Source organism: Vulpes lagopus, chromosome 1 (genome assembly GCF_018345385.1).
Source record: "Vulpes lagopus strain Blue_001 chromosome 1, ASM1834538v1, whole genome shotgun sequence".
Taxonomy (NCBI): Eukaryota; Metazoa; Chordata; class Mammalia; order Carnivora; family Canidae; genus Vulpes; species Vulpes lagopus.
The window spans coordinates 71,567,108-71,587,735 of NC_054824.1; the positions used below are offsets into that span (position 1 = coordinate 71,567,108).

A 20,628-nucleotide genomic window follows, 5' to 3' on the forward strand; every position below is an offset into this window, starting at 1 on the left:
ACTTTGACTTTCTTAACACAGACTCTTTCTTTCTTTTTTAATTTTTTATTTATTTATGATAGTCACAGAGAGAGAGAGGCAGAGAACAGGCAGAGGGAGAAACAGGCTCCATGCACCGGGAGCCAGATGTGGGACTCGATCCTGGGGATCGCGCCCTGGGCCAAAGGAAGGCGATAAACCACTGCGCCACCCAGGGATCCCCACAGACTCTTTCTTTCTTTCTTTTTTTTTTTTTTTTCTTAAATTTTTATTTATTTATGATAGTCACACAGAGAGAGAGGCAGAGAGAGAAGCAGGCTCCATGCACCGGGAGCCCGACGTGGGATTCGATCCTGGGTCTCCAGGATCACGCCCTGGGCCAAAGGCAGGCACTAAACCGCTGCGCCACCCAGGGATTCCCCCCACAGACTCTTTCTTAATCTCACTTTCTTTCCAGAGGTTGCTGTGTGCTGCTACCCACCCCCCATCCCTCTAACCTGAGGCAGGGGAAATCCCACAGCATCCATACAATTAGGTGTTGGTAAGGTTAGTCCTTGAAACACCAAAAGAAGAGAGAGAATAGAGGACACTCGTGGTAGGTTTGGATTGAATCTAGTCACTTGGAGAAGAATGTTCCTTTTCAGCTCTTCCCCTCAAGGCTGCTCTTCTTCCAGTTCATTGTCAAATCTTTAGGGGAAAGAGAAAGGAGAGAAACATTGCTCCTTCCTCACTCAGCAGTCCAAGCTTCTACTCCAATAGGTAAGCAAATTTTCACTTGTCATCCTCTTTTTGTGTCCTTCTCAGATCCCAGGTTCCCTAGTTAGGCCTGGGGATATAATCCTCCCAGTTTATTTCTCTGCTTCTTCCTGACTCCTTGGTGACTATCCCTAGAGAGCTAAATCCCAGCATAACGAGGCTTCCAGGGCAAGGAACCAGAAGAGAGCAAGAGGTGAATCAGTTAATATTCATGCAGCAACATTTTGTGGAAGAACCTATGCTCTTCCCCATTTCTTTGTCTTCGTATCTTGGTCCTTTCCTACTCTTCAAGCTGAGATCTGGGGGAAGCAAAAGATTCATGGATTTCTCCTCTGAGGATTCTGAGCCCTCTTTCATAAAACTTAAAATCTGTATTTTCATTTTGATGAAGTTCAAATTTTATTTAAAAAATAGAAATATTTTCATTTTGGATAATTTGGATTTTTTTAGGAGTTTATGTGCTTATGTTTGTATGTTTTTTTTTCTAATTTTTTTAAAAAATTAATTATTTATTTATTCATGATAGACGTAGAGAGAGAGAGGCAGAGACACAGGAGGAGGGAGAAGCAGGTTCCATGCTGGGAGCCCCACGTGAGACTTGATCCCCGGACTCCAGGATCGCGCCCTGGGCCAAAGGCAGGCGCTAAACCGCTAAGCCACCCAGGGATCCCCCTTTTTATTTATTTATTTATTTGCTTGTTTATTCATGATAGACACAGAGAGAGAGAGGCAGAGACACAGGAGTGGGGAGAAGCAGGTTCCATGCGGGGAGCCTGAAGTGTATTTTTTTTTTTTAATTTATTTATGATAGTTACACACAGAGAGAGAGAGAGAGAGGCAGAGACACAGGCAGAGAGAGAAGCAGGCTCCATGCACCGGGAGCCCGACGTGGGATTTGATCCTGGGTCTCCAGGATCACGCCCTGGGCCAAAGGCAGGAGCTAAACCGCTGCGCCACCCAGGGATCCCCTAATGTGTATTTTTATAGTCACAGTGGTGACAAGGGATCACCTGAAGAGACAAAGTCAACCACTTAATTGAATAGTTTTCTATGGGGTCTATATAGAATTGAGATTCAGTTCTGATTCATTCTTTGGCAGCAAAAATGTCTCCTAATCCTTCATCCACTCTCATAGCATCTCACCCTTCTTCATGCCACTGTAATTAGTATTCCCTTGGCCAGACTAGAAGTTCCATGAAAGCAGAGACTGTGTCAGTCTCATTCATTTATGTATCCCCATTTCCTAGCATGCTGCCTGGAACATAGCAGGTGCTCATAAGTACTTGTTGAATGAATGAATGAATGAATGAATGAAGGAGATGACACAAAAGAAATAGAGACAAGGCCTCTGCCTTGTAGAGTCCGTCAGAACTGAAATCGACACAGAAAATAAGAGAACATTACAAAACAATACATTTGTAGCACACTACAGTTTCTTTTAATTGAGAGAAGTTGATCTTTGAAGGGTCATCAGAGTGGCCCTCTCAGTTAAGGCACACAATACAAATCAGCCAACTTTGTCCAGGGATTACGGTGTAATCAAACTTTTCGTGACTCATTCTAGATGTCCTGCCTTTTCCAAAAATCCTTGAAATTAGAAAGAGGAAAAGGGAGGGAGAAAAGGTGGATTAATTTTCAACAGGAAATCAGAATATTTAGCCATAGGGGAAGAGGTGGCAGTGGACTAAGGTTATTCTGACACAGAACCCAGAAATAAAACTTGAGAAGTCTAGGTTAGTGACTTTGAGTCTCAATACAAAACAGAGAGAGAAGTGTTTTGACACAATTCTGTGCCTACTGATGAAACTATCTCTCCTTCTGGCTGTCCTGGGATGGTCCTTATAGTCAGAGGCACAATGGCAGGTTATTAGAGAGCAAACTGAGGAAGGAGCCAAAATGAGGTACTGAGAACTGAATTCTCCTTCCCTGAAGAGCTGTGGTGGCCCTGCCCATGCTCAGAGCTGGTCAAGCAAGGTTGAATAATAAAAGGAACCTACATCTTTTATTAGGAGGAGCAGGACCAGTTTTCCACTGACACACCCAATGGAACAGGTTTAACCAGTTATAGAGGCAAAATATAGTACAAACTGAAGGGGCACAGGTATTCTGGAATCATACTATTCAAAGCGTGGTTCATGAATCGGCAGCATCACCACCCAAGAGCTTGTTAGAAATACAGAATCAGCAAAAATGAATGATTGGGGCTTCATCAAAATAAAAAGCTCTTGCACAGCAAAGGAAACAGTTGACAAAACTAAGACAACAGAATGGGAGAAGATATTTGCAAATGTCTTATCACATAAAGGGCTAGTGTCCAAGATCTATAAAGAACTTATCAAACTCAACACACATAGAACAAATAATCCAGTCAAGAAATGGGCAGAAGAGGGATGCCTGGGTGTCTCAGTGGTTGAGCATCTGCCTTTGGCCCAGGGCCTGATCCTGGGGTCCCGGAATCAAGTCCCACATCGGGCTCCCTGCATGAAGCCTGCTTCTCCCTCTGCCTGTGTCTCTGCCTCTCTCTCTGTCTCTCATGAATAAATAAATAAAATCTTAGAAAAAAAAAAAAAGAAAAGAAAAGAAAACAAAGGAGGCAAACCATAAGAGATTCTTAACTGAGTATTGCTGGAGGGGAGGTAGGTGGCGGATGGGGTAACTGGGTGATGGGCATTAAGGAGGGCACATGATGTCATGAGCACTGGGTGTTATATGCAACTGATGCATCAATCAATTCTACCCTTGAACAATAATACTAATGTAACTGTTAACTAAATTGAATTTAAATATTTTTTTAATTGTTGGGTTTTTTCTTTAGATTTTATTTACTTATTTATGAGAGACACACAGAGAAAGGCAGAGACTTAGGCAGAGAGGGAAGCAGGCTCCCTTTGGGGAGCCAGATGCAGAACTTGATCCCAGGACCTGGGATCACGCCCTGAGCCAAAGGCAGATGCTCAACCACTGAGCCACCCAGGAGTCCCCCAACGCCCCCCCCCCCCCCAAATTGTTTTGAGTTAAAGAGCATCTCTTGAAAAGTAGTTCAAAACAGGGTGAAAAATAGGGCAAAGAAAACTCAAAGCCAAGAGGAGCTAAGGAAACATGGTTAAATGGCACGTGGTATCCTGGGTAAGATCCTGGGACAGAAAAAAGTCACTGGGCAAAAAGTAAGAAATCTGAATAAAGTAGACTTTAGTTTACGAAAGAAAGAAGAAAAGAAAAAAGAAAGGGGCGCCTGGGTGGCTCAGTCCATTAAGCAAGCATCTGCCTTTGGCTCGGGCCATCTCAGGGTCCTGGGATGGAGCCCTAAGTCCGGCTCCCTGCTCAAAGGGGAGCCTGCTTCTCTCCCTCCTTCCGCCCCTCCTCCTGCTTGTGCTCTTTCTCTCTCAAATAAATACAATCGTTTTAAAAAAGAAAAAAAAAGAAAAAAGAAAAAAAGAGGGGCGCCTGGGTGGCTCAGTGGTTGGGGTCTGGTTTCTGCTCAGGGCGTGATCTGGGTCCCGGGTTCCCTGCGAGGAGCCTGCTTCTCCTTCTGCCGGTATGTCTGCCTCTCTGTGTGTGTCTGTCATGAATAAATAAAATCTTGAAAAAGAAAAGAAAAGGAGAAATGAAATGCAGAATCATAGGCCCCACCCCATCCTTCCTAAATCAAATCCTGAGATTTAACAGGTTCCCCCGGTGATATGCATGCACAAGAAGATTTGAAAAGCACTAATATTTCCGAGGAAAAAGACTTGAAAGGCAATGAATGAGTCCGAGGGAAGAGAAGCTTCAGGTGACCCCACAAAGGAAGATAGGCAGTTGGAGGAAAGAAGCTTGAGGATTTCTCTTGCAGCACCTTGCGCTGAACGGGTGACGCATTGGGCTGCGCGGCTCTGGCTCGGAGCTCGAACACCGGGAGGAAGGAGAACAGCACAGGTGGGCCTGAGGCCGCAGACAAAAGGACTGCTACCGCTCTCCTTCACCACCAGCTCCGCGTTCCCTCACTCCCCCTAGGGACCCCAGTTGCCCAGTCTTCAGGCTTCCAGTCTCAACAATCGGGCCAGTCGGACCTAGCCGAGCTCGGTTTGATTCGGCCAAGATCGGTTGCTAAGGCCTGGAGCTTCCGGTTGCTGGGGAAATGACGTCACGTCCAAAAGGCGGGCCCACCAGGCCTCTCAGTCCTCCGGATTGGCTGCCGGGAATAGGATTCGACTCGCAGCCTGGCGGGCTCCAGCGCTAGCTGTCCTTGTCCCCAGGTGCTCCTGGCCCTCGACCGTCCTCTCCGCCTGGAGCAAGACTCCCAGGATAGTACTCAAAGCACTTGGCTCCGAAAGAAGACGTGATTCAAATGGTCTGGCTCTTGCTACCAGGCCAGGCGTTCCGGCCGCCCAGGTAGTTTTTGGCTCTGCCGGGTGTCCGTAGCTGGGCGGTGACCCGAACCGCAGGGGTTTGTGGAATGTGTAGTTCTGGAGGAGGTCTACAGTAGCTCTTCGGGGGACTGGACGCTCCAGCCGGACAGAGATCTTTGAAGGAAAAAAAAAAACAAAACACAAAAACGACTTTGAGGACTGGGGGTCCTGGGTCCCCGAAGGACGGGAGACGACGAAAAGGGAATTGCTGCCATTAGCATTTCTGGGTTTTCTTTTCAGGTGCTGACCTGAAATTGATCCATCCCACCCCGACCAACACCGTTCACTCACTGGTGGAAGGAACCGGTCAACCAAATGGAGACGCCACCGGCCAGTCTAATAGGAGACATGGACACCTCTCAACCGCAACAACGACGGGAAGAGAACCCCCATGAAAACCTTAAGTCAACCACCGAGATTAGGCAGCAGCCCCAAGACTGTCCTACTGAAATCCTCGAGCTGAGAGTGAGCTCAGCTCTGGCCAGCCGAGTTCTAGAGAAACCTCAAGAGACTGAAAAACTGGCTGCTGGACTTCAAGGAGACTCAGTGAAGTCTCCTGGATCAACCAGTGAGATGCCAGAGCCCCTTCCAGCTTCTGATCTCTGGTACTGTCCCGACGGAAGCTTTGTTAAGAAGATCATAATCCGCGGCCATGGCTTGGACAAACCCAAGCTAGGCTCCTGCTGCCGGGTACTGGCTTTTGGGTTTCCTTTTGGGTCAGGCCTGCCAGAGGGCTGGACAGAGATAACCATGGGGTTAGGACCGTGGAGGGAAGGGACTTGGGGGGAGCTCATAGAGAAATGCTTGGAGTCCATGCGTCAAGGTGAGGAGGCACAGCTTCAGATCTCCGAGCACCCTGAATCTCCATTCAGGCTCACACTGGCCTCCTTCACGCAGGGCAGGGACTCCTGGGAGCTGGAGGCCAGTGAAAAGGAAGCCCTGGCCAAGAAAGAACGCACGAGGGGCACAGAATTATTTAGAGCTGGGAACCCTGAAGGGGCTGCCAGATGCTATGGACGGGCTCTTCGGCTGCTGCTGACTTTACCCCCACCTGGCCCTCCAGAACGAACTGTTCTACACGCCAACCTGGCTGCCTGTCAGTTGCTACTAGGGCAGCCCCAGCTGGCTGCCCAGAGCTGTGACCGAGTGCTGGAGCGGGAGCCTGACCACTTAAAGGCCTTGTACCGAAGAGGGGTTGCCCAGGCTGCCCTTGGGAACCTTGACAAAGCAACTGCTGACCTCAGGAAGGTGTTGGCGGTAGACCCAAAAAACCGCGCAGCCCAGGAGGAGCTGGGAAAAGTGATCATTCAGGGGAAGAAACGAGATGCAGGGCTGGCGCAGGGTCTGCGCAAGATGTTTGGCTGATTAAAAGTTAAATCTTAAAAGTGACAGGCACCTGTGAATTGTGGTTTATGCTGTGAGATTTTGAGGAGACCCAGAGGGGGGGTTTCAGCTCGTGGCCCATTCCCAACGTTTGCCTTCCTGGAGAGGTAGCAGTGGTCTCAGGGCGCCTCTTTCCCTCTTTTACCATTACAAGCCATGTTTAAAAAGTGGGGGGAGTCCTATGAGTACGTGTACCACATTTTGGGGCGTTTATCCATATCTTCTCCAGGACCGGGGGAGGTGGCAGGCCTTTAAGCCCTGGGAACTACATCCTCCAGGCACTCTCGCCGAGGCTCCCGCTTGGCGCATGCGCACGCCGCGTGGGCCCCTGTGCGTGGGAGCGTCGTCCTCCCGCCGCGCTCCCATTGGCCCGGCCTGGCCAGCCACCTCCTCTACTCAGCACCCTGCTCTCTTACTGGTCGGTAGAGCTTCCGGGACATCGCCTTTTTTTTTTTTTAAGAGTCGACTGATTAGTCGGTGATGGGGAGAGGCGGGCCTTGGGAGCCGTCTCATGGTCGGGGGGCGGGAGGGAAAGATGGCGGAACTGATGCTCCTCAGCGAGATCGCGGACCCAACACGTTTTTTCACGGACAACTTGCTGAGCCCAGAGGACTGGGGTCTGCGGAGTGAGGCCTCGGGGAGGGAGGGGGGTTGTGTCATGCCATGTTCCCGAGGCACGCAGGGAGGAAGCGGAGGTCTACGGAAGAGGGCCGGGCGAACACAGACTCCATCACCCGCAGGAGGGCGGAGCGGGGGCCCGTCGTGCTCTGGGGGGATGCGGGAGTTGGGGCGACCTCTGTTCCCTGCAGAAAGTCGAGGTGTTCGGGGTGGGGGAAGGAGGGACAAGTTCCTTGGCGGCATCAGGTTTCAAGTGGGCGGGCGGTAGGTCTGGCTGAGCCGAGCCAATGGGGGACTAGCCCGGGGCTGTGCGGCTCCGCAGCTCCGCAGCCTGGGCCACCGGGCGACCCTGACGCTCTGTGTCTCTCGCAGACAGCACCTTATACACCGGCCTGGATGATGTGGCGGAGGAGCAGACGCAGCTCTTCCGTTGCCCAGAGCAGGATGTCCCGGTATCGCGCCCCCATCCTTGTCTTTCTAACCTTTGGCGGGTGGGATTGCCCCCGAACCAGGACTCGGCCCCAGGCCGGAGCTCTTGGAGCCATTGCCTTCTTCACATTCCTGCCGTTTAATGCTCCCCTTTATTCAGTTTGGCAGCAGCTCCCTGGACGTGGGGATGGATGTCAGTCCCCCTGAACCGCCCTGGGACCCCCTGCCTATCTTCCCAGGTAAGATATCCTCTGTGACTCGCTCATCCTTCCAAAACCCTCGCTTTCCACTGTTTCCCAGGAACCGCGGGACTCCTGTATCCTCACACCTCCTCTTCATAAGTCCTGTGCGCTCCTCTCTCCTTAGGGCCCTTATATGTGTTCCCCTTTGCCCTGATGGAGGGGATCCTCACTGCCTTGTCTTTGGACACTTTTTGGACTCCTCAGACTCTGCTTCCTGTTTATTCCCCAACTTTTCTTCCAGATCTTCAGGTGAAGTCTGAGCCATCCTCCCCCTGCTCCTCTTCCTCCCTCAGCTCCGAATCATCCCATCTTTCCACTGAGCCCTCCAGCCAGGTGAGAGCCATCTGACACCTTCTCCTGTTTGTGGCAGAGACTGTGTTCCATTCCCTTTGCCCCATAGGTGCTGAGAGACTATTTTGCGTGCTACAGGTCATGGAGTAGTGGTGGTGCCTTCAGATTTCTTTAATGTCTTTCTTTTACATGTCTCTGCAGTGGTTGTCTAGAGGTGAAGATGGAGTCTTTTTATTTATTTTTTAAAAATTGTATTTATTTACTCATGAGAGACTCAGAGAGAGAGACAGAGACACAGGCAGAGGGAGAAGCAGGCTCCATGCAGGGAGCCCGATGTGGGACTCAATTCCGGGTCTCCAGGATCACACCCTGAGCTGAAGGGCGGTATGTGCCAGCCGTGGTGGGGCTGGGAAGAAGAGAGTTGTTAACTGCTGAGAAGTCTAGAATTGCTCTTGCCCAAGTTGTTCACTTTAAGACGATATTTGAAATAATGAGACTTCATCGACCATCCCAGAATAAAATAGAGAAAACAAGGGACCAGAGACAGCTCAGGGAGATGCTCAGCACCATTCAAAGCAGAATGTCAAATAATTAGTAAGCTGTGAAGCTTTTGTTCTTGGTCTTGCTCTCAACTCTTGTTTTCTTCTTTGTCTCCTTCCCTCTCACTCTCACCTAGGCCCTTGGTGTAGGGGAGGTGCTAGTTGTGAAGACAGAATCCTTGGCACCCCCACTCTGCCTCCTAGGAGATGATCCAACATCCCCATTTGAAACCGTGCAGATCAATGTGGGTCCCACTTCTGATGACCCCTCAGGTAATAACAGCCTACCACCACCCAGGCTTTCCCAAGGCAGAGAGAGAGAGAGAGAGAGAGAGAGAGAGAGAGAGAGTGTGTGTGTGGGGGGGGGGGCGGGGGGAGGGTGCAGGACACAGAGGAAAAGGCGGGGAGAGGAAACGATAGATGACCAAAGGCCAAGAAGGGGAGGGAGAGTTTTAGGAAACCACAGCAAAAACTGCACTGAAGAGATGGGAATAGTTTTCCTTTCTTTTTCTCATCCCTAGTATCCTATTGTGTGATTTAACTTCCTGTTGCTTTGCATTTTTTTTTTTTTAAAGTATGGATAGATTAGGGAATTTTACGTTATTTTTTCCTCTGGTGTTTTATTATAAAGTTTTTCAAGCTTACAAAAGAGCTGAAATACCATATACCCAACTCTTAGGTTCTACAATGAACATTATTTGTGCTACTTTTAAGTGTTACCAAGTTCATTTCCTCTTACCAATTTACACGTAAACATTTTTTAAAAAGATTTTTATTTATTCATGAGAGACACAGAGAGAGGCAGAGACATAGGCAGAGGGAGAAGCAGGCTCCCTGCAGGGAGCCCAATGTGGGACTCCATCCAAGGACCCGGGATCACGCCCTGAGCCAAAGGCAGATGCTTAACTGCTGAGCCACCCAGGTGTCCCTACAGTAAACATTTACTGAGCACCTACTCCATGCCACATACTGGACAGGGTGCTGGGGGTGCAAAGACAAAGATATGAGCACCACACTGACCCAAGAATCCTATAGTGTGGTGGGAGGGAAAAGACACATGCCAGTTGCTGAAGGTGTGGGAATTCCAGGATAGACATCACAGGGTGCCATGAAAGCTCATAAGGGGCAGCTCACCTGATGGGGGCTGGATCAGGGATGTGTTTCTGGAAGCAGGGTTTCCTGAGCCGAGTTTTGAAAGACATATAGAAATTAGCCAGAAGATGAATAGATGAATATGGGGATTGGTGTGTGTGTGTGTGTGTGTGTGTGTGTGTGTGTGTGTGTTGTGTGTGTGTATCTAGGGAACTTGGATCTTGTGAGAGTGGATGTGGGGAGGGAGTGGGAAATGGCAAGAAGTTGCAGAGGCTGCAGGGCCAGGTGGGAACCCTGCTAAGGGACTCTTAGCTTTTATCCTGTGGACAGTTGGGAGCCTCTGAAGAATCAAGCAGGAGAGCAATGTGATTAGAAAGGTGACTCTGGTGGCAAGTAGAGGGAATGGAACATGGAAAGGCAGGACTGAATGCATTTAATCAAGTAGGATATGTGGATGCTGAAAAGAAACAGAAAGAGTAAAGTAGAATGGATGAATTGCAGTGACTTCTTGCATAGGATTTGAAGAAGATGCCTGGGTTTCTTGCTAGGGCAGATAGGTATGGTAAGAGCAGGAGCTCCCCAGTCAGGGACGATGATGAATTCAGTGCTGGAAATGTTGAGTGTGGATTGCAAAGTGGCTTCAGGGTTTCCTGTCACTGCCTCTCTTTGGTTGAACTCCAACCAGAAGCTGTAGGGCAAGGGAGCCCAGTGATTCAGTCCATTCATGTTTTCCTCCCTGGCCTCAGAGCAATGCTGGGAAGGATACAGAGTGGGCCCGGAGAGACAAACAGACCATATCCACGCATTATTAAAAGTTACAAAGAGAATAAACAAGATGAGGATTGAAAACCTTTTCACAGCAAATTGATTGTTGGTGACTTTAAGGAGTCAGATTCTCCGCTAAACAAATTAGGTCTCTTGAGGGCCTGTGCTTCACCCACCAGTTTGATAGACAGGAAGATCAGACATAATCCTTGCTTTTGGAGAGTCTCATGAGGGTCATAACACATGCTTAATAATCAAATAGTGGTCACCTCTGAGGAGGGATCTGGGTGGCTGGTGGACAAGGAAGGGAAGAAGATCTGCTTCACTGAATTACCCTTGGTCCTTTGGGGTTTTATATCATATGCTTGTGCTAACTATTCACAAATGGAAGTTGAAATTTTAATATAGCAGTCTTAGGAATTATAATTAAGAATCTAAATGAGTGGTATGGACCAAAGGTAGTGGCAGACTGTTGACCTTGGAGCTGAATCTGGCCCTTGGATGAGTTTTATTTTGCCCATGTGGGGTGATCACTGTGCCTCACAGGTGGATTTAACAGAGGCCAGGAAGGCTCAGAGGACTGAGTCTTTGCGATTTGGGGCCTGGGAGGCTGACAGAGTAGAAAGGGAATTTGTGTGAAGGGACAGGCAGTGAGCCCCGAGGTGGGGCATGAGAAAGGAAATGATCAGCAGGCATCTCGGGAGTGGGAATCAGAACATAGGGGAGCAGTCAAGGGTAGAAATGCAGACTTAGCTGTTGTCAGCATAAAGACTCATGATGGCTTTAGGAGCCAGGGAAAAAGATGGGAAAGTCCTGGGTCAGAAGGTGAGAAGAGAGCCAACCAGTCAGCAGCCCATGGCTCTAGCTCCTTCTGGATTGCATGCCTACGGCCAGCTTTATTTTTCTGGTACAAAAGAGAAAGGACCATGTCTTCTATCCCCTCTCTTAATTCTCTTCTGTAGTGTTTATCTGATATCCAGCATTTTGTCTCCTATCATCCCATAGATATCCAGACCAAGATAGAACCTGTCTCTCCATCCTCCTCCATCAACTCTGAGGCTTCCCTGCTTTCAGCAGAGTCCCCCAATCAGGTGAGCATCAACTGTTTTTTCTGTCTCACATTCTGGTGAGTTCCTTCTGACTCTCAGAAGTATGAAAGCATTCTTTTTCAGCTCCTTCTCCTTGACATTCCTCCTGACTCACATATCTTCTGGAATGCCCAACACAGGCTTTTATAGGAGAGGAGGTACTGGAAGTGAAGACGGAGTCACTGTCACCTCAAGGGTGTCTCCTGCGGGATGTCCTAGGCCCCCCACTTGGAGGTGTCCAGATCAGCATGGGCCCATCCTCCGATGGCTCCTTAGGTAATAGGGCCTCCTGACACCTTGGGATCCCTGGCAAGATGCCTTGAGTCTGACATTCCTTCCTTCCTTTCTTTCCTCTTCCATCAGGCAAAGCCCTGCCTACCCGGAAGCCACCCTTGCAGCCCAAACCTGTGGTGATAACCACCGTCCCAATGCCACCCAGAGCTGTGCCCCCCAGCACCACCATCCTGTTGCAACCCCTTGTCCAGCCACCCCCAGGTACTGAAGAAGGAGAGAAGGAGCCGGGCTGGATTGACTTTCTTGGCGAGCTCATAGCCATTGAGGCTCCCAACCTTTGGGTGCTCAGGTGGGGGTGTGGATACTATAACTCCACCTGACCTACAGGTCTCACTTCCCCCTATTCATTTGCCCCAGTGTCCCCAGTTGTCCTCATCCAAGGTGCTATTCGGGTCCAGCCTGAGGGGCCAGCCCCCCCAGCTCCAAGGCCTGAGAGGAAGAGCATTGTTCCAGCTCCTATGCCTGGGAACTCCTGCCCACCTGAAGTGGATGTAAGTATTGGGGAGGAGGGGGCTAAGGCTAGTAATAGGAAGGGAGGAGGGAAGTCTGTCCTGGGAAAGAGAATTGTGGATTGAGGAAGGAACAAAAAGTGAGGAAGTGAACACATACAATCCTGAAGGTCAAGTGGATAACAGCTTATATTTGCATGTCAACATCAAATCTGTATAATTTTAGGATCCTTACTTAGTTTTGCTATCACTGCAGGCAGAGAAATGGAATGGTGTCAGTAAATCTAAGGCAGTGGTTGTGACGTGGCGGTAGTTAGTAGAGGGAGTTAGTAGAGGGAGTTAGTAGTTAGTAGAGGTAGTTAGTAGAGGGAGTTAGTAGAGGGAGTTAGTAGTTAGTAGAGGTAGTTAGTAGAGGGAGGCTCCTAACAGAAAACCAGGTAAAGTGTTCTTTAATTATAGCAAAGTTAAGCTGTAGGCCCTTAAAAAGAATTGAGAGGAAGGAAGACACCCCTCCCCCCAACCAGGGAAAGGAACGGAGTTTCCACCAGGAGCTAGGATGGAGGAAGTTCTTCCTACAGTCTGACTTCTCCCAGCTCTGAGGAACAGGAAAGATGGAGTGGTGAGAGAAGGGCTCTTCCTTGAAAAGAAGAGAGGGATGGCCCTTCTCCAGCCAAGTAGGTAGAGGACAGGAAGGCAGGAGAGTGGCCAGTGTGAGCAGTGGCTGATCAGTCCCTGAAGTTGGGAGATATAGTTCCCCTCTCCCACCCATCTGTCGTTCCTTTCTTCAACTGTTCGACCGTCTGACCGGCTGGGTACCCTAGGCAAAGCTGCTGAAGCGGCAGCAGCGAATGATCAAGAACCGGGAGTCAGCCTGCCAGTCCAGGAGGAAGAAGAAAGAGTATTTGCAGGGGCTGGAGGCCCGGCTGCAGGCGGTGTTGGCGGACAACCAGCAGCTCCGCCGGGAGAATGCTGCCCTCCGGCGGCGACTGGAGGCCCTGCTGGCAGAAGTAAGACCGGTCAACCTCGGGGGGCCAGTGGGAATACCTGCTCCTTTGGGCTGATTTATGCCTCTCTCTTTCTCTCTCTGCCCTTACTCTGCACCTTAGAACAGCGAGCTCAAGTTAGGTTCTGGAAACAGGAAGGTGGTCTGCATCATGGTCTTCCTTCTCTTCATTGCCTTCAACTTTGGACCTGTCAGGTGAGACACCCCCCCCCCCAAGCTTCAGGGTGAAGGCCACCCTCACCACTGCCTGCCGGCATGCATTGGCATAGCACCTTTCATCCTGCTTACACACAGACAGTGCTGGTGTCCTCAGCACCAGTGATGCATCCAGCCAGTCCCTTCTCATTCCATCATTTTTCTCAAGTGGTAGGTCCTCACCTGGAGCAGATAGTGCTAATAATATTGGTGAAAATAGTCACTTTTAAAGAGCTTACCGAGTTCTCATGCTTCCTGGCTTTAGGGGGTAGGGATAGTTCTCATTCCCATCTTACATGTGAAGAGATTCACTCTTGTGGAGTAGACTGGAACCCACATGGGATGTCTGCAGAGCCCAGGATCTTAAGCGGGCCCCTTGATAAAGCCAGAACCCCTCACTCTCCGTCCTTCTTATCCCCAGCATCAGTGAGCCTCCTCCAGCTCCTCTGTCTCCTCGGATGAGCAGAGAGGAACCTCAGCCCCGGAGACACTTGCTAGAGTTCTCAACACAAGAGCCAGTTGAGGGAGTGGAACCCCTTAGGGGTTCTTCCCTGGGCCCTGAGGAACTCCATCCCAGCCCACCAGGCCGACCAGGTTTCAGGTGAGGAGAGGGCCCTCTCCCTTTTGGGAAGTACACTTTGCCAAGTGTATCTTCTCCCCAAAAGTTACCTTTTCTTTTTGAGGGGAACCAGAGTTCTCTTGCCATCATTGCCTGTTCTGCTGGTCAAGGGGTGCTGGTCAGCTTCTGGTCATTTCCCCCTTCCTGCCTCACTCCAGGAACCTGACAGCCTTCCCCGGGGGTGCCAAGGAGCTGCTCCTGAGAGACCTGGACCAGCTCTTCCTCTCCTCTGACTGTCGGCACGTCAACCGGACCGAGTCTCTGAGGTGCGGTTGCCAGCTGGGGCACATCCTCTCTCGCCTGGCTGTCCTGCTGTGCTAAAGCACCATCTCTCCCTGCCCTCTCCTCTTCCTGCTGCTTGCAGGCAGGGAAGATGGGAGCCTTGGCCTCTGCTTCCCTAGGCTTGCTGATGAGCTGAGTGGCTGGGTCCAGCGCCACCAGAGAGGACGGCGGAAGATCCCCCAGAGGGCCCAGGAGAGACAGGTAGGAGGGGCTAGGGCTGGTTCCAGGAAGGCCCACTGGAAGACTAAATGTCTTAGGGATTTTGAGTTAGCATCTCATTGTGGAGGTTTGAGGGATCCTTTGGGGTGAGTGGAGGGGTGAGGTGACATCAGCTTCCAGGGGCCGTCTCTCTTTCCCTTTGCCTTCACCCTCTTCACATCCTTAGATACTTCTCCTTCCAGAAGTCTCAGCTACGGAAGAAGTCCCCTCCAGTTAAGGCAGTCCCCACCCAGCCCCTGGTGCCCCCAGAGAGGTGAGTCTATGGGGGTGCTTGTCTGTTATTAAGGGAGGTTTCACTCTCAAGAGCTAAACCAAAAAAAAAAAAAAAAAGCTAAACCCCCAGAATCTGTCCTGTGCCCATTGTCATTGCCATCAGTGGCATTGTGCCTTCCTCATCCGTTGGGGTCTCTTTTCCTTTTTTCCCTCATCCTCTCCCACCTTCCCCAGTGGGACCTGAGCATTGGGCTTAGTTCCTCCCAAATCCTGTTTCTCCACTTGACTAGGGACTTTGTGGGCCAACTGCAGCTGTATCGCCACCCAGACCGTTCACAGCCAGAGTTCCTGGATGCAATTGACCGACGAGAGGACACCTTTTATGTTGTCTCTTTCCGAAGGGTGAGTTCCTCCCCTGCCCCATCCCTGTCACCCTGGGTTCTCCAGAAGTCTATCTTGAGGCTGAGGCTCTAGAGTAGGATGGAGGAACCTGTCCACATCTTTGCCTCCAGCCTCCTGGCCTGGCCCTTCTGTCTCCCAGGACCACTTGCTGCTTCCTGCCATCAGCCACAATAAGACGTCTCGGCCCAAGATGTCCCTGGTGATGCCTGCCATGGCTCCCAATGGTAATTCTCTCCTTGCCAGGGCTGGGGAGGGCTGAAATTGAGGAGGTGAAAGGTTCTGCTAGGAAGGTCCAGCATGAGGAGCTAAGGGGGAAATGGAGAGAGGAGTGGGCCATTTCAAAGAGAGGCTACACTCCTGGATGAGAAGCGGGGAAATGGGTGGAGAGGAAGACAGAGTGCAGGAGGCAAGAGTGTAGGCCATCTGTTGGTGAGGGCCTTGAGTAGGTGTGGGCAGAGGAGGTGGGCTGGGAACTGCCAGATTCTCACCTCCTGTTTTCTCTTGATGTCCTCTCCCCTACGATCTCCCTCATATGTGTTCTCTGTGATTTATCCACGTCATCTTCTTTTCTCATCCCTCTCCTCTCCCTGTACCAACTCCATCCCTGCCGTCTCATTGACCTCCGGATGTGGATCTGCCTCCTCACCATTGCCCCTCCATCCCTGTCTGCTTCTACCCTTCTCCTCTGTTTGCCTGCCCTTCTGCTCTTCTTTAACTCTCTCCTCACAGAGACCCTGTCAGGCCAGGGGGCCCCAGGGGACTATGAGGAGATGATGCAGATCGAATGTGAGGTCATGGACACCAGGGTGATTCACATCAAGACCTCCACAGTGCCCCCCTCGCTCCGAAAACAGCCGTCCTCGACCCCGGGCAATGCTACAGGTGGCCCCTTGCCAGCTTCTGCAGCTGGCCAGGCCCACCAGGCCTCCCACCAGCCCTTCTACCTCAATCACCCCTGACCTCTGCAACTTACACTGACTTAGAGCTGGTTGGGGGGGTGGGTGGCGCAACCCAGTGTGGCTTTCCTAAGTTCTCAGATCCCTGGGCTTGGGGCAATTGGTAAAGGGAAGACAGGGTGTGGAGTTAAGCACTTATTTGGAGATGAGGCAGTTCACCTCTCTTCTTACCCCTTTTTGGAATATAGACTCCTCTAATTTCTCTGAACCCCTAATTCCTGCTTCTTTCTTCGAGGGTATTGAGTAAGATGAAGTTTTGGGGTGGGTGGACTCCTACACACTCTATATTCTTTTGTTTCTCTATTTGAGGGGTGGGAGTGGAGGTGGGAATTTAGTCCCCAGGAGGGACAAGGGACATTTTTACATTTTGGAGCTAGTTACTGGGAGTGAAGGATGGGTGGTGGTGGGAGATCAGGTTTATGTATATGTACGATCTTCTTTTTTATTATTAAATAAACAACTTGGAGGGAGTTGAAGGAATGGTGGCTGCCTTCCTGGCTCATGATGGAGAATTTGGGGGAGATTGGCTTCTGTAGGGCCAGTACATCAGAGAATCAAGCACTGAAGACGTAGCCGACTCGGGTGGAGTGGGTATGGGATCCCAGACCTCATGTCATCCCCTTGTCCCCACCCCTACAACACTGGGGTATGTCTGTCTAGCAAGGGGATGAGGGTGAGATGTCTCATGGCATGACAGCCTTGAGGATACAGATCCCTGGAATGTGTCTGAGTAAACAGGAAGGACAGGGGGCCCCACACCCTGTGGGGTGAGGAGCCTCCCTGGGCCCCCTGCATTCTAGCAGGTTCTCCCTCCCTCCCCTTGATTTCCAGGACGACCAGCTTGAACAAACAGCGGAGCTGGGGCCAGAGGGCTGCAAGCCAGAAAGGAGGGGCCACACTGGAGATGGGGGTGGTGTTTGGAGGGAAGGGGGATGTTGAGGAACATCTTCTCAGCCCCAAACTGGAGGACACTGAGACTTGAGAGCCTAGTTGAAAGAAAAGGATGAGAACGGATCTGGCAGGAAAGGCTGTGGTTCTAATTAGGAGGAAGGGGGATAGGACAGAGGTTGAGGGGCCAAATCTCACTCCACCTGGGGGGATCCTGTCAGTGGCTTCTGTCCAGCAGCACCTCTGGCCTGGCCCTGCAGGAGTGTCCTGGGTCAACTAGAGGGTGTGGGCTGGGCCTGGGCTCAATGCCCAGATGACAGGGGCCGCCCAGGCCTTGAGCCCAGGCCTAAAGGAGGAGGGGAGAAACTCACGTGTCCAGCCAGGCTCCCCCACTTCCCATTACTGTGTTTGGGGCGAAAACACTGAGTAACTATGGCAACCTGGAACTAGGGCTCCCAGGAACTAGGCGCCTCCTCCCTCTGGAGGAGCCCAGCCCTGGCTTCTGGGCCTTCCTGTCCTTGCGTCCCTTGAGCCTCATCCAGGCAGTGAGTGCAAGGACAGGGATTTGGGAAGCAGATTGCCTGAATTTGATTCCCTGCTTTACCTTTCATCCATGGATGTCCTTGATATGTAACTTACACAGTCTGGGCCTTAGTTTCCTCATCAGTAGCATGGAATACTCCTGCCTACTCCTCAGGGATGGTGTGAGGATGAATGATGTCACTAAAGGCACACCTGTCCCTTGTCCCTCACACCTGTCTCTGCATTTACATTGCCCCTTTCTCCTCTGTTCTACTCCTACCCCAACTGGGTGCACCACCGTCCTATCATCCCATCATCCCATGGTGACATCGCGCCTGACCGCAGCACAGGGATGTTCCCGAGTGCTGGCATCTCGGACTGGGGGCCCTGGGGTGGGGCCTGCTGCACCTCTGGCTGAGTGGCAGGGGACACCTGGCACTTTGCTGTGAGCTGGCACAGTCGGCTGACTGCTGGCTGAGTTTTGGGGTGGCAGAAGGCTCAGGAGGGGTGTGGAGGGAGGGGGGAGGGCTGGGAAGGGGAAGGCAGGTGAGTCTCTGGCTGTGGCTGCCACCCACCAGACCCACGCGCAGCCCAGGTCACTAGGGCACCTCAGCACAGGGCTGCTGTCCACTCCTGTACCCCTAGGCTCACCCAGTCTTTCTCTGGATCTAGCTTTTGTTCCTCTTATCATCCCTGACCCATTGCCTCTGCCTCTTTGCTCTGGATTCCTCTCCGCCTCTCCTTGCCCTCACCCAGCCAGGAGTCCTCACTTCCTCTATTCAACCTCACCTCTTCTTTTGGACTCTAGTCTCCATTCCTCCTTCCTTGTTTCCTCACTCCTTTTTGTATTTTGCCCTTCCTCCCTGCTGCTTCACTCTTTTCTGTTCCTTCTGTTCTTCCATCCTCCTACTGCTGACTCCGTGCTCTGGCTTCTCCCCTCCTCAAGCCACCCCCTCCCTAGTTCTCTTCACACCCCTTTGCCCACTTCTTCTCTTCTCCCCAACTGCTGCTTTGGCCCTCCCCCACCCTTCCCCTCTTCAATCCCCCGTCCTCTTCCCAGCTGTAGGGGCCAGGACTGGAGAGCCTAATGTTTGCCTCATCGTTCTGCTATGGCTTCTGGATACAGCACATCTGGATTCCAAGGCCCAGATGTGTGGTTGCCACAGCAACCTCAGTCCCTCTGGTAAATATAGGCGCCCACCCGCCCCAGAGCAGAGAACAAAAACAATTGTGTGACTTTCTTTTGTCACGAGATAGAAATGTCCTCCCTCCTCCCTTCTCCCCACACCCGTGTCTCCCAGCAGAGGAGGTCCTAAGGGTCCAAAGCCTGCCTTCTGTGGCTCTGTTGCCCCTTCCCAGCTCCAGGCTCTTGGTTCTTTCCCATGTCCTGTGTCAGGCCGTCTCTTCTCTCTGAGCCCCCTGCCCCACCATCTCCTCAATAGTGGAACATTGAGTCTCCTGGCTTAGACTTGGTGATTTTTTCTTACTGAATCTGTATAATAACTGGATGCAGAAAAGAGTTTCAAAAATCCAGATTTTCTGCCCTGAGTCTTCTATCTTTCCACGGCTCTTCCTGGGGGAGGGGAGAGAATACAAGCTTGGGAATTGGAAAACCCGGGTGGAGGCCCACTTTCACCCCTGGCAAAGTCCTGTGGACAGGTCACCTAACCTCTGCCGTCCTCCATTTCCTCAGCCACAAGGCCACATGAATCCAAGGCCTGCGCTGTGCTGCAGAGTGTTTTGTCAATGGAAGCCCAGTACAACTGCCTTGTCCCCCTCCCTAGGACTGCTCCCTTGGCCCGCAGCCCCTGGCCTCTCCTCGCTCGCTGTCTGCACCTGCAGGGTCTTGCCCTTGATTGCCCTCCTTGCCTTCCCTCTGTACCTCATCCTCCTGAGATCAGGACAGGAACAAGAAGGTTCGTGCAAAGATGGAAGCCCAGAGACGAGACCCTGGACTGAGGATTCTGAGATCGGCCAGAGCACGTGGACAGCTGTCAACAGCTCGGACCTTTCTCCTCACTGCCTGAAACACCTCCTTCGTGAAGGCGCCTGGCTCTGACAATTAGGCCTCCCTGCCTCCACGCCTGGGGCTCCTACCAGACTCCCTTTCCCCATCCTTCGCACCCAGTCCTCTCACAATTCCTTAGTTTTTTTTTTTAAAGGTTTTATTTTTTTTTTTTTTTTAAGATTTTATTTATTTATTCATAGACACAGAGAGAGGCAGGCTCCATGCAGGGAGCCTGATGTGGGACTCGATCCTGGGTCTCCAGAATCACACCCCAGGCTGCAGGTGGCGCCAAACTGCTGCGCCACGGGGGCTGCCCTCACAATTCCTTAGTGACAAGCATTTATTAGGCACCTGTGCCGTGCAAGGTCTGGTACTTCCCCAACAAGATGCAAACATATGTGAGATGAGAGCTCCTCCAAGAGCCTAAATCCAGGGGCTAAGTCAAATTGTAGACGATGATTTCAAAACCTGGAATTCTGTCTGTTGAGCTTCCAGTGGCTTCCTCAGATGCCTTGTAACCCTGTGCAATCCCCCTCTGTTCTCTGAGACTCTGGTGTCCCTTTTGCCCCTTGCCATGGGCTTCCAAAACACCCCGTGGCCGTTCTTTGAGCTCTCACATTTCCAGGGTCTCCTGGCCACTCCTTGGGCCAAGTATACTCATGGTGACCATACTTAGTAAATAATAAGACCAAGATTAATGCATAGGGCAAACAGTGGCTATGACCATGGGACAGAATTACTGAAACCTGGGGATATAAGGGAAAATCCATCCTCTGCAGTCTGCTTTCCCCAAGTAATCCTGTTTCAGACCCTCCCTCACCCTTTCATGTGCTCCCCTGGCCCCCAGCCCCCCAGATCAGAGGGAAATTGTTACCTATTCCAGGCTCTGGAGGCTTTGGGCCAAGGCAGAGGAAGGAAGCTGAGCCCAGTTCCGTACAAGATGCTGACTTCATCCTCCCCATCAAAGCCAGGAAAAAAACAGACACACACACATACAGACACACGGGG

At 51.2% G+C, this 20,628-nt stretch overlaps 2 protein-coding genes across 4 annotated transcripts; both read left to right on the top strand.

Moving 5' to 3' along the window:
• The first annotated feature begins 4,921 nt into the window (after positions 1 to 4,921).
• On the top strand, positions 4,922 to 6,512 carry FKBPL (FKBP prolyl isomerase like). The gene is made up of 2 exons (XM_041762488.1): positions 4,922 to 5,106; positions 5,364 to 6,512. The coding sequence occupies exon 2, from the start codon at positions 5,439 to 5,441 to the stop codon at positions 6,486 to 6,488; it is 1,050 nt and encodes a 349-aa protein (XP_041618422.1). The 5' UTR covers positions 4,922 to 5,106; positions 5,364 to 5,438; the 3' UTR covers positions 6,489 to 6,512.
• A 478-nt stretch (positions 6,513 to 6,990) lies between these two features.
• Positions 6,991 to 16,678, top strand: ATF6B (activating transcription factor 6 beta). Of its 3 annotated transcripts, none has more exons than XM_041772872.1 (18): positions 6,991 to 7,132; positions 7,497 to 7,576; positions 7,714 to 7,792; positions 8,037 to 8,128; positions 8,763 to 8,898; positions 11,488 to 11,573; positions 11,711 to 11,846; positions 11,934 to 12,065; positions 12,222 to 12,355; positions 13,135 to 13,320; positions 13,420 to 13,511; positions 13,933 to 14,112; positions 14,289 to 14,396; positions 14,532 to 14,613; positions 14,814 to 14,884; positions 15,135 to 15,246; positions 15,386 to 15,470; positions 15,976 to 16,678. In XM_041772872.1, the coding sequence occupies exons 1-18, from the start codon at positions 7,018 to 7,020 to the stop codon at positions 16,203 to 16,205; spliced, it is 2,136 nt and encodes a 711-aa protein (XP_041628806.1). In that variant the 5' UTR covers positions 6,991 to 7,017; the 3' UTR covers positions 16,206 to 16,678. The 3 variants fall into 3 exon arrangements, with proteins under 3 accessions (XP_041628806.1, XP_041628815.1, XP_041628820.1); XM_041772881.1 differs by having other exon boundaries at positions 6,991 to 7,123; XM_041772886.1 differs by having other exon boundaries at positions 15,357 to 15,470; positions 15,976 to 16,113.
• The last annotated feature ends 3,950 nt before the right edge of the window (positions 16,679 to 20,628 follow it).

Coding starts and splice junctions, on each gene's coding strand:
- FKBPL (XM_041762488.1), top strand. CDS start 5,439: ATGGAGACGCCACCGGCCAGTCTAATAGGAGACATGGACACCTCTCAA.
- ATF6B (XM_041772872.1), top strand. CDS start 7,018: ATGGTCGGGGGGCGGGAGGGAAAGATGGCGGAACTGATGCTCCTCAGC. Junction 7,133..7,496: donor AGAGGACTGGGGTCTGCGGA/GTGAGGCCTCGG, acceptor TGTCTCTCGCAG/ACAGCACCTTATACACCGGC. Junction 12,066..12,221: donor CCTTGTCCAGCCACCCCCAG/GTACTGAAGAAG, acceptor CATTTGCCCCAG/TGTCCCCAGTTGTCCTCATC.